This window comes from Epinephelus lanceolatus, chromosome 18, assembly GCF_041903045.1.
Source record: "Epinephelus lanceolatus isolate andai-2023 chromosome 18, ASM4190304v1, whole genome shotgun sequence".
Classification (NCBI taxonomy): domain Eukaryota; kingdom Metazoa; phylum Chordata; class Actinopteri; order Perciformes; family Serranidae; genus Epinephelus; species Epinephelus lanceolatus.
Window position 1 is genome coordinate 39,768,438 of NC_135751.1, and position 13,387 is coordinate 39,781,824.

Here is a 13,387-nt window from a genome sequence, read left to right on the forward strand (position 1 = left end):
TAATTGTGATATATTTGTTATTTTGGTGATTCATAATTTTCAAAAATCACATCCATGTGAATCTTACTCTTTTTTTAAAATGCCATTTTGTTGCTGTCCCACTTTAACAATATGCTATTGTTAAAGTGGGACAGTGTGTTATTGGCAAACTGGGACAACCATTCAAGTCATTATAAAAGGTGGAAATAAGTTTCCTTTTTATTCATCCCTCATAAATTTAACTATCTAGCTAGCTAGATATATCAACAAATTTACTTAAATTGCACAAATTAAGGTAGCTTGTAATGAAAATAATAATCGTGATGCTTATGCTAGCTAGCAAGATCTTGCCCTGCCACCCCACACGTTTTGCATACTCCTGTTTAAATTGATCTAAAATAAAAACTAGCTAGAACATTCATTTTTTTGTGGGTGAAAGCTAAGACTTATGTCTTTTACATTATTATGTTGCACACTTAGAGTACCAGTGATGATATTAATGATGTTGCAAGTGTCCCAGTTTGCCAATAGCGCCTGGAAATTTTGGTTGTGGGTCAGTGTGTTTTTGGTGAAGGGTCATCCATCCTGTGTTTAATGTTTCTTTGTTTTTTCTTCTACATAGTATAGTAGAGATCACAAGCTATTTAAAATGGTATGATATGATGGGCTAAGACATTTGGTTCATAACTAGAAATTATGCTGAAGGTAAATTTTCAGAAAGTGTCCCAATTTACCCATATTCACCCTATCACTGAAACGTGGAAGTAGCTACATGCCCATTAGCCACTTAGCACAATCATAATGTGCCCTGCTCATAAGCACAATAGGATAGTTTACGGATAAGAGCGCCAGAGCACGCTGCTCCATGGTTAACACTAAAACAGGTGTGCACAAGTGATTCAGAAAATAAAAAACTTCTAATGCTAAGATTGTGAAAATGTGCACATAGGAGTAAACCGGCATTAAAAGCAGACACACACAAACACCGCACCTCCCTCTCAAAAATACTGCTTCAAGCACTTCCCTGACGTTCCCTGAACGCCCCCTGGGGGCTGGTGCCGCCCCTGTTGAGAAACACGCTAGGCGAGGCTAACCAGCTGCTGGCTGTAATATTTACTTTACAGACATACGAGTGCTGCCTTACTCTCAGCAAGAAAGTGTATTCCCAAAAAGATAAACTATTCTTTAAAGGCCAATAATTCAGAATCGCACTTCTGTAAAGTCGGGTCATTAAAAGAGAATCGATTACACTGAAACAGCAGAGGCTGATGTATCCGGACTTTTTGTCCCTAGTTTGGGTAAAACGAAATAAAACTGAATCCCACATTTTCCATAATTCCTCTCCATCATGTTTATTTGTTACACTCTCCCTAATCAATGGAATTCCTCGGTTTGTAAAGCTTTGTAAAAGACTCCAAGCCTAAAGTGAGGTAACACTGACATTAAAGGGCCATAGCTGTTTTCATTAGCTTTGTAGCTCTCCTCATAGTGTATAAACTGAGTTCCACTTTAGGCAGTGATTGTTAAATTCTAACTGCTGATTGTCATCCACTTTACATGTGCAGCTGTGTCTTAACTTGTGTCTCAACTTGTGAGTTACAGTAACTGCTGCGTGACTTGCTGCAAGAAAAGCCACAAGGACTCGTGAAGTGTTGCAATGACTGATGCTCACAACTCATGATGACACATGGTAAACACACATGAAACACTGAATTGGTAAAGAGGAGCCACCGTCACGCAGACCATAAACATGAACTGCAACCAAAAGCTTAACAATACTTAGATAATAATAACTGCAGCTTCCAAAACTGAATCAACACCTGAAGAGAAAAATCAGGAGCTACAACAAGTTGTTATTACACTGTATCAGAAGATGTCTTGCCTATAATAATTACTGTGCAGCCTCATAACATATCAAAGCTGTTTCTATCATATGTGATCACAAACACATCACAATTTAAATCTAACACTGATGTTCTGCCTATGTTGCAGGTCATCAGCAGAAGGGCTGCACAAATAATCAACTGCAGTATGGTTAAAAGATATATCAAAATCACTGTAGCTGCAATTTTTGACAAAGAAATGTGTCACAACATATATAACACATTATAAATGAAGCATTGTGGTGCGAAAGAGATACCCCAGCCTACAAATCATAGTCCAGACATAGGGGAACATGAATGTTTGGTACAGACCCTGGCAAAAATCAAATCACCAAATGCAAAAATGACCATTCCTACTAAAATTGTAACTCATATCGCAATATCTGTCAAAATAATTGCAATATTATTTCATTTGCTTATCGTGCAGCCCTCATCAGCAGCTCTATCATCGACCCCTTATTTTTTAGTCGACCATATACTTGAATGACAACTGTGAGATACAGTTTCATGCTCCAGAAAAATCTAGTAAGTGGACCTTGAGTTAAGATTTTTTTTTTAATGTTTTTCAAAACTGTTACCTTTTTTCCATGACGAAAACGAGACGATGACGACCTAAAATAGACCTTGATAACAAAAACTGAGAAGAAATCCATGCTTAATGTTACAAGACGAGACGTGATGAAAGTGTTCGTGGTGGACTATCAGACATTGAAAGCCGAGAACGGCTGTGCTTGTAATTATCTTCAAATGACTCATGAGCCACAGGCTGTAAACTCCAGTAAATAGTCTGCACCAGGATGTTTCGGTTGGTGCGAGTTGTGAGCTGTAATTCAGCAGTAAGTAATCAGCCATGTGTGTCTGACTGTGGATGGTGGAGCTGCTGAATGGATTTGTGGAGTTTGGTAGTTGCAGCGGTGGCTGTTAGCAGCTAGCTCCGCTTGCAGCCTTCACAGCTTCACCCCGCAGGACTCCACTCAGTCCGGACTGGAGAAGGTTTGTGGGTTGATGGTGTTTGACAGGCAGGTAGGAGGCTCAGTTATCTGTGAGTGTAGCTGTGCTGTAAATAAACAGACTGAACTCAGATCAGTTTTCTCTGACAGAGATGAAAGTTTAGTTTGAATCACCAACTCTGTGAGAGGACACCAGTTTAAACCTCCAGACTAACATGTTGCACATGAAGAAAGAAGTTATGTTTCTGCTTCTTAACAGTCACATGGATAAGTCAGAGTTTACAATGAACCTGGGGACAAATCCTAGTTGGCTCACATTAGTTATTTGTTGAGAGCATAAATAAAGATGTTGAGCTTTTCAAATGACAATCTGTAAGTGTGTGCTCGTAAATCAGCCCTTAAACCTGTCACACCCTGCCGGAGACATGACACACACATTATTTTACACATACTGTCACCTAGAGTCTGATTTATGACACACATCAAAAGTTTTGCTTTGGATGTTCCTGACGACTTATTTCCCTGACGTTTGAACGGAAGTTTATACTTAGACCAGCGGACCAGTCTAAAAGTAAGAAAAAACTCAGAAAACTTACACTTCTTTTTTTAAATGTTTTGGATAAAAATTTGCCATAATCTCCTTCAGCCATTCATGCTGCTACTGCCGAACTTTAAATTTGTTCTCCTCTCCGTCGGCTGTCATTTTAGGTGGAATCGTCGCACCCTCCTCCACCTCATTCACCTCCAGTCACCTTTTCCAGAGTCCAGGATGAGCTCATCAAAGCCCACTCCTCTTCACATCCACATCCTCAGCTCCCTCTTCACCTCATCTTATCACCACCACCACCACAAGCATCTAGACTCCATGGGGTTGGAGGTCCCTAATCTACTACATCTTTATCACCCTCCTGGAACAGATGACATCACGACGGGGTCTAATAATCAACGACTGATTGAGTTGTGTCTATCTGAATCTGTGAATCTCATTTTCAGTAACCAAAACCTACTTTAAATGCTGCTGAAATGCACCGTGCATTATGAACACTACACATGATCCTACAAAACATGACGACAACTCACCTAATAAAAGCTCACAAGCACCCACTCCTACAATATTATATTCTGATTATGAGTTTATGAGTAAGAGGACATAGAAGGGGTTAAAGAAGACCTGTATCTAAATGAATTCTTTTAAAATTTAATTTCAGAACTGTTTTCTGTGAAATGAAATGAGCACTGAAACTACAACATGATACAATAATAATAATAATTTCAATAATTAGTTTAACCGCCTAGTATTTCTGGTGCCGACTAGTGAGGGTTTATTCAACTCGTCAACTAATCGCTCCCATCCCTCTTTTTTTTTACAGCAACAACTGATCAAATGACGATCTGTAACATGAAGGGGTCACTTGTACGGAAGTATTCTGATGCCACACCAGAAATAAAACAAAAACAAAACAATCAGTATCAGGTAATGACATAAAAAGGTTCTTGTTGTATCATGAAAATATCTTAAAAATGTGCAAAATCTTGTTATAACAAGAAACTCTTCACACTACTGCACCCTGCTGTACCTGCCCAGCAAACAGCAGACAGACAGAGTTAGCCTCCTGCTGTTGAACAAAAGGGAAAAGTGTATCAGCTGAGGAGCTGAATATTTCCCTCAGGATTCATGTTAATGTTGCTCCGTGTGTGATTGATGTGTAAGTCTTGTGTATTCTAATAAGTTCGCCATAAAAGCTGATAAGATGAAACGTGTTCACAGCTGGTTTCCGCTTCCAATGTGTTGCCAAAGAAATCTTATTGCAGAAGCAAATTTCCTCCACGTCTGAGGTAAGACAGTTTCTCATTGTCTCCAAACCGTGACATCCAACTGGGCTCAGCATCAGTTAAAAAATGGAAACCTGAAAACCTTTGTACTCGGGCTGATCGTTTCCTTTACACATGTACAGTACAGGCCAAAAGTTTGGACACACCTTCTCATTCAATGCGTTTTCTTTATTTTCATGACTATTTACATTGTAGATTCTCACTGAAGGCATCAAAACTATGAATGAACACATGTGGAGTTATGTACTTAACAAAAAAAGGTGAAATAACTGAAAACATGTTTTATATTCTAGTTTCTTCAAAATAGCCACCCTTTGCTCTGATTACTGCTTTGCACACTCTTGGCATTCTCTCCATGAGCTTCAAGAGGTAGTCACCTGAAATGGTTTTCCAACAGTCTTGAAGGAGTTCCCAGAGGTGTTTAGCACTTGTTGGCCCCTTTGCCTTCACTCTGCGGTCCAGCTCACCCCAAACCATCTCGATTGGGTTCAGGTCCGGTGACTGTGGAGGCCAGGTCATCTGCCGCAGCACTCCATCACTCTCCTTCTTGGTCAAATAGCCCTTACACAGCCTGGAGGTGTGTTTGGGGTCATTGTCCTGTTGAAAAATAAATGATCGTCCAACTAAACGCAAACCGGATGGGATGGCATGTCGCTGCAGGATGCTGTGGTAGCCATGCTGGTTCAGTGTGCCTTCAATTTTGAATAAATCCCCAACAGTGTCACCAGCAAAACACCCCGACACCATCACACCTCCTCCTCCATGCTTCACAGTGGGAACCAGGCATGTGGAATCCATCCGTTCACCTTTTCTGCGTCTCACAAAGACACGGCGGTTGGAACCAAAGATCTCAAATTTGGACTCATCAGACCAAAGCACAGATTTCCACTGGTCTAATGTCCATTCCTTGTGTTTCTTGGCCCAAACAAATCTCTTCTGCTTGTTGCCTCTCCTTAGCAGTGGTTTCCTAGCAGCTATTTGACCATGAAGCACTGATTGGCGCAGTCTCCTCTTAACAGTTGTTCTAGAGATGGGTCTGCTGCTAGAACTCTGTGTGGCATTCATCTGGTCTCTGATCTGAGCTGCTGTTAACTTGCGATTTCTGAGGCTGGTGACTCGGATGAACTTATCCTCAGAAGCAGAGGTGACTCTTGGTCTTCCTTTCCTGGGTCGGTCCTCATGTGTGCCAGTTTCGTTGTAGCGCTTGATGGTTTTTGCGACTCCACTTGGAGACACATTTAAAGTTTTTGCAATTTTCCGGACTGACTGACCTTCATTTCTTAAAGTAATGATGGCCACTCGTTTTTCTTTAGTTAGCTGATTGGTTCTTGCCATAATATGAATTTTAACAGTTGTGCAATAGGGCTGTCGGCTGTGTATTAACCTGACTTCTGCACAACACAACTGATGGTCCCAACCCCATTGATAAAGCAAGAAATTCCACTAATTAACCCTGATAAGGCACACCTGTGAAGTGGAAACCATTTCAGGTGACTACCTCTTGAAGCTCATGGAGAGAATGCCAAGAGTGTGCAAAGCAGTAATCAGAGCAAAGGGTGGCTATTTTGAAGAAACTAGAATATAAAACATGTTTTCAATTATTTCACTTTTTTTTGTTAAGTACATAACTCCACATGTGTTCATTCATAGTTTTGATGCCTTCAGTGAGAATCTACAATGTAAATAGTCATGAAAATAAAGAAAACGCATTGAATGAGAAGGTGTGTCCAAACTTTTGGCCTGTACTGTATGTAAACAGAACACCAGAAGATGCCAGATAAGGGTAGAGAGTAAGTATGAAACCATGAGGAAGTCATGCTTTACACTTGCATAATTCACATGCTAAACTTGCACAAGGGCCAAACCCACAATTCTAGACAAACCTGGTCTTTAAAAGGTTTTTTGTAAGCCTTCTGTCACCAAGCTGACTGACAGGGACTTCATGGTGCAAACAAGTATTTCACATGGGCTGACTTTCATTTTCTTTCTCCCTCTGTTGTTCCAACTCAGTGGCCAGAATAAATGTTGGCCTTATGCGTCTCTGCAAACCACAGATATGTAACGTTTGTATGTTATTATGTTGTGGATATAGTGAGACTTAACATTTCTTTTTACTGTGGTTAATGTGTGGTTAGACTGAAGCGGGATTTTTACTTGCATCAGCTCTATACAGGGTCTATGCCATAGCGTACGCTGTTGTGAGCATTTACTTGTGTGGTGGTTGATTCAAAACACACATTAAACGCACATTAAACACACATTAAACATGGCTTAATAGAGACAGTTTCAAACACAAGTACACAAATCAGCTTCACTATAACTCGCAGCATTCACAGACACACACTTGTCTTTATCTGGACACACTGTCCCCACAAATACAACATGCTAACGTTATTAGCACAAGCCTATGGCATTTTACATTGTATTAATTAGCCTAGTGGCTAGTGAATTTTTCCTCTACTCATATGAAGCCAGGGACAACAGCAACATTTAACAAAGGTAATGTTACAAAATTCGGCTCCATTACAACTCACAAGGTTCACTGACAAAACAACTGTCTTATACTAAACACGTTTTCCAAACAAATACAACATGCTAATGTTATTAGCACAAGCCTATGGCATCTTACATTGTATGAATTAGCCTAGCGACTAGCAGAGATTTCCTCTACTCATATAAAACCAGGGACAACAGCAACATTTAACAAAGGTAACGTTACAAAATTTGGCTCCATTACAACTCACAAGGTTCACTGACAAAACAACTGTCTTATACTAAACACGTTTTCCAAACAAACACAACATGCTAACGTTATTAGCACAAGCCTGTGGCATTTTACACTGTATGAATTAGTCAAACAACTGCCGTTTTCCTCTGAAGCCAGGATAAATCACACACAAGACTTAAAGAACTATTTTGTGGAGGCTTTACTATCTACACAATTTATTGTTTCTAATCTGTAAAATTTAAGTAAAGGTCTGCATTGCCGCAACATGTAGTTACATTTCTGGGGATGTGCACGTCAGGCTACACCGTAGGTACGGTGTCAATTTGACGCAGAAGTATAAGGCCCTCTTTAGGCACAACATCACATGGTTATGGTTTGGAAAAGATCATGTTGGCTTAAAATACCTGGTTTTGGTGGCTCTATCCCTGCTAGCAAAAACAGCGACGGGTCCCTAGAAAAACACCCCCAATGACAAAGCCCATATACTACGTCAATTTAGAAATGCTGATATGATATGTATAAAACGTACAAATGTAACGTATCTGTGGTTTGCAGAAATGTTCAATGCCAACATTTTTTGTGGCTATTCAGCATTTATTTACATCTAAAGTAATATAATCCTGATGAAAGACTGAAGTATGAACTTTCCATAACAACAACACATGCACTTATACAGAAACTCAGGTGTAGAATAGAGAATAGAGGTGATGCACTTCACACTATATAAGCATGATCAGTTGTGGCTTTGAAGGCCAGAACCTGTTATTTATGCTTCCTGTTTACCTATGTGCCTTAAATGACAGTGTGGTGATGTAATAAATGTAATAACCTCAGATAAACCCACAATGCATTGCATCTTTAAACCACTCACCCAGATCTGCAACTTGATCCTCTTGTCATTGCGGAAGACAGTCTTGACCTTGAAGTCGATGCCCACAGTGCTGACGAAGGCGGAGGTGAAGGAGTCGTCTGCGTAGCGAAACAAGAAGGAGGTTTTTCCCACGCTACTGTTGCCAATGATCAGCAGCTTGAACATGTAGTCAAAGTTCTGGTCGGCCGCATCCTTCTGGGAGGGCTGCTGCTGGAGCCGCGAGTCGGTTGAAGCCATCTAGAGAGGGGAGGAGGAGGAGAAGTCAAGATCAGAAATAAAAACATGAACCTGCAGCTTTTGATACAAACTTTTTATTGGAGCAGCTTACAGCTCCGTAACTGCAATCTATCTCTGAACATGGCCGACACTGGTGAGAATTAGCTATGGTCTAGGCCCTGATCACGCAGAGAGCATTTTGAGGTTGCAAAACGCGAGGCGCTCCGCACTACTTTTTTCTGCCCATCACCTTCTAACCCTTACCTTCTCATGTAATCAATCTACCGTTTATTTACATTCATCCATCCATTTTCATCCGCTTATCTGGGGCTGGGTCACGGGGGCAGCAGGCCAAGCAAAGCACCCCATTCGTCCCTCTCCCCAGCAACACTTTCCAGCTCCTCCTGGAGGACCCCAAGGTGTTCCAAGGCCAGATGAGATATGTAATCCCTCCAGTGTGTTCTGGGTCTGCTCCGGGGCCTCCTACCAGTGGGACAAGGCGCCCAGGAGGATCCTGATCAGATGCCCAAACCACCTCGACTGACCCCTTTCGACGCGAAGGAGCAGCAGCTTCATGGGGAGTACCACCAGTTGGTCCAGGAACTTCTCCTCCATCATGGACGTTTACAGGCATATTTTAGAATGACTCAGGGGCAGTTTGACAACCTGCTGTCTATCATCAGGCCGTATAGCTCTGGGTATCCAGCAACCACTACCACCAGTTTCTCCTCCATTGTTTACCAACTGTAAACTTGTTGTTGTGACCATCACAAAAAGCCCACCTCTCAAATCATCTGATTGGACAATGGGAAAAAAGTGGAGATGACATGGGGCGCTTTTCTGCTCTGAGTTGAAGTTTTGCCAATTCTAGGAGTTCAGAGTGCTCCAGCAAAAACAGCAGGCGCCTAAAACTCAGAAATGTGAGGCGCGTAGCAATGCAAAAAGCTTCATTCTCATTAAAAACAATTGCAAAAAGCCGCCTCCAGCTGTTAAAACACTTTCTATGTGATCAGGGTCTTAATCAGTGAATGAAACAGGTGTCAGTCCGAATGTGACCTCAGTGGGGAACACTGGTCATTTGATAATAAAAATATACTGAATTTATTTAAGTTCTTTTCAGATTACAACAGCAGACAAAAACTAAAAACAACAAGGAAATAAAATACAAAAGTCAAAAAACACTGATGAGATAAAATAAAGTTTAAAAATAGCACAATAAAATAGCTAAGGAGAGATGATAAAAGCCAGCAACATATTAAATATTCATAAATGCTTTCCATAAAAGAAAGTTCTAAGAAGGGGTGTCCCACAGTCTGGACGCTCTAACAGCAAAGGTCTGGTCACCTTTGGTCACCAGCTGAAATTGAGGAGCAGCCACTGCTCTAATGACACACCTAGGCACATAGGGTGTCAATAAATTCTTGATATAATCTTGAATAATCACAACACAGGGCCAAGGATCCTCTCCATATACAACCACCTATTGTCACTGTATAACCGATGGTCACTTGATGACACCTGATGTTGATTAAGATTTAAAAGCTCTGCAAGAGCGATTAAGTGAGCCTCCACAAAATAGTATTTTAAGTCTTGTGTGTGATTTATCCTGTTGCTAGGCTAATTTATATGATGTAAAATGCCATAGGCTTGTGCTAATAACGTTAGCATGTTGTATTTGTTTGGAAAACATGTTTAGTATAAGACAGTTTTTTGTCAGTGAACCTTGTGAGTTGTAATGGAGCTGAATTTTGTAACGTTACCTTTGTTAAATGTTGCTGTTGTCCCTGGCTTCATATGAGTAGAGGAAATCACCACTAGCCACTAGGCTAATTTATACAGTGTAAAATACCATAGGCTTGTGCTAATAACATTAGCATGTTGTATTTGTGGGGAAAATGTGTCCGGAAAGTGTTTGTCTGTGAATGCTGCGAGTTATAGTGAAGCTGATTTGTGTACTTGTGTTTGAAATTGTCTCTATTAAGCCATGTTTAATGTGTGTTTAATGTGTGTTTTGAATCAACTAAACTTTACAGCACTTCACAGAAACCTCTGCCGCCGACTAGTGTTTTGGAGGTGTAACTGCAGAGTGACACAGACACACAACCACACAAGAGTAAATGCTCACAACAGCATAGGCCACATACATAGGCTACGGCGTATAAATCCCGCTTAAGATAAAGTTTGGTATGGGCACCACTTGTTCCTTCAAATTATGGGAAGCTGCACCACCTGTCCATCGGCTTCACTGTAACCATTCATCTCAGCGTAATCTCTCCTAAGGGCAGGTATGAGATTACCTGCCATTAAGCCTTTTAGTGTCAGTCATCCACCAAACAATGGGAGGAGGGAGAGCAGCCGCACAGCTGTGGGTGTGAAAGCAGAGCAGACAGCGAGCCATGTCTATCCCTCTGAACACACACACACACACACAAACACAGAGCTGATCAATCGGTGCGGCTCAGCCCTGCCTCTCTCTGCTGAGGCTCGTCTCCGTGGAGACCAGACCAGGACTCAGCTGCCAGCAAGACCCATTAGTGGTCAAAGCAGTCAGTTCACTCAGCTTTTAACTGGCCAGATGGAGGTCTCCACACTCTATCACACTACCACCAAAGGCTACGGACAAAAGACAAAGAGAGGAGAGGAGGCTCATAGGAGACTGGCAAAACTGTTTACTGTGTGCACACATGTTTACTCCAACAGTAATTACAGTGCAAGGGTCACACAGTCAATGTTCCTGACATGTACACTGATAGCATGTATACAGCTGCTGTGGTTCTGTGAAAACAATGATCTAAAAGTACTGACGGCTGCATGAGTAAGAAAACACCACAAACACTAACACTCATGAATTATTAAATATTTGCTACAAGGAAATATTTTGCTGCTACCTGAATACTGAGAGCCACACAATGCTGACACTCTCTCAAACACTATGACGTAATGTCACGATACCAGAATGGCAGCCGGCATACTGACACAACACCACTTTATCCTGTTAAAACAATCCTCACAACTTGGATCATTGTTTATGAAAAACCCTTCTGGTTCTTTTAAGGACCCGTACAGACTAAAAGAATATGTATAACTTACTGGGCAATCGTGGAATGGACGTATAATTTGAGGTAGCCAACAACCCAGTTTTATACATCCAAAAAACCTTCTACAAAAAAAAAGGACTGCTTGGCAACCAGACCAGGTGTCTGATCGAGACAGACATTTGTCAAAATGTGTAGCCACACGGGGTGGTAGTCCACCAGTTTGGAGCAGAACCATTGTAATCAAGGATGTGTCGTCAGCGGAAGGCATTGCACAACGCACAGTGGAAGTAAACTGTAGTGGCAAGATGGCAGAGCGCACTGATTACCCGCAAACTTTTGTTCTGTAATTACAGATATTTGTTTTAAAGCAAAAACAGATAATATCTCAACTGATATCTCAGGTGTTGCCTTCACCTTCCTCTCTTTCCAACCTGTAGAATGTGACACGTCCACTGATGTCACCATGCACACCAAACCTGCTGTTTGTTTGTTTGGTTCCAGCTGGGAACCAACTTTTTGTGCTCTGAACCAATTAATCTTTAGTTAATATGCTCTGAATGGTTCAAAATTAGGTGCAGAAACCAGAACGGAACCAATTCCATCTTGGTGGAAAAGGAGTAATTGCAACTGTCATAGGAATGAACAGGGACTTTCCTCATATGCTGTATCCAGTTCTCTTTGTACATCCATGGATGGTGCGAGAAGACCCAGAAACTGGTGTGTCAGACAGAGGGTAAATACAGGTGTTACAGCAGACATCCATCCATCCTATTTATCCACTTCTCCAGGGCCGGGTCACGGGGACAGCAGTCCAAGCAAAGCACCCCAGACGTCGCTCTCCCCAGCAACACTTTCCAGCTCCTCCTGGAGGACCCCAAGGCGTTCCCAGGCCAAATGAAATATATAATCCCTGCAGCGTGTTCTGGGTCTGCCCCAGTTGGACGTGCCCAGAACACCTCTAACAGGAGGTGCCCAGGAGGATCCTGATCAGATGCCCGAACCACCTCAACTGACCCCTTTCGACGTGAAAGGAGCAGCGGCTCTACTCCGAGCTCCCTCCGGATGTCTGAGCTCCTCACCCTATCTCTAAGGCTGAGCCCAGACACTCAATTTGGCTGCTTGTATCCACGATCTCATTCTTTCGGTCACTACCCAGAGCTCATGACCATAGGTGAGGGTTGGGATGTAGATGGACCAGTAAGTTGAAAGGTCCGGCGCAGTGTCTGTATCATTGCAGAAGCCCCACCAAACCGCCGATCCATCTCACGCTCGATTCTACCCTCATTTGTGAACAAGACCTTGAGATCTTTGAACTCTCTTGCTTGCTGATCTCTGGCTCTTGTATGAGGAAAATTACGTGTTTGTGACCTTTAAAGCATGTAAACATGTCCTAGTAGAAACCTTAACTACAAGTATGAACCTGAAAATGAGCTGTATAGGTCCTATTTAAATATGTGGTGACGAAAAATGACCAACACTTTTGACAGTCTTAGTATGACGAGTGCAAACTAACTTTCATCTAATGTAAAAACTTCTAAATCACCTTCACTTACAGTGTTGTAATTCTGTAACTGCAGTGACATTTAACTGACAGTCCACTGAGGCATGAGGCAGACTTTCTACACAACCTGTGCAACCTTGTGCGCTGCTGATGTCGTAACAAAACGCTGCTGCTGCTGCTTCACTAGCAGTGAGAAAATAACACAATGCTCTTTCACAACTTTACTTCACTCGGTACATGCCCCATAAACACAATCCTTTTACACTGAGAAGTTCTCTCTGGGTGTTACATAAAGTGCTGTGTTCAACTCATTACTCTCGAGCCTTTCTAATCTCTCCAGACACTGCCTGTGAAAATCACATGATGCCCGAGCCTTGTGAGGGTCTCC

The 13,387-nt window shown here is 41.8% G+C and overlaps 1 protein-coding gene across 1 annotated transcript in view; it reads right to left on the reverse strand.

Moving 5' to 3' along the window:
- Positions 1-13,387, reverse strand: part of rab3db (RAB3D, member RAS oncogene family, b) — a 33,247-nt gene that overhangs the window by 16,700 nt on the left and 3,160 nt on the right. The window contains exon 2 of the mRNA XM_033643779.2: positions 8,245-8,481. Within this exon, the coding sequence (XP_033499670.1) occupies positions 8,245-8,481 (237 nt within the window). The remainder of the gene's footprint in view (positions 1-8,244; positions 8,482-13,387) is intronic.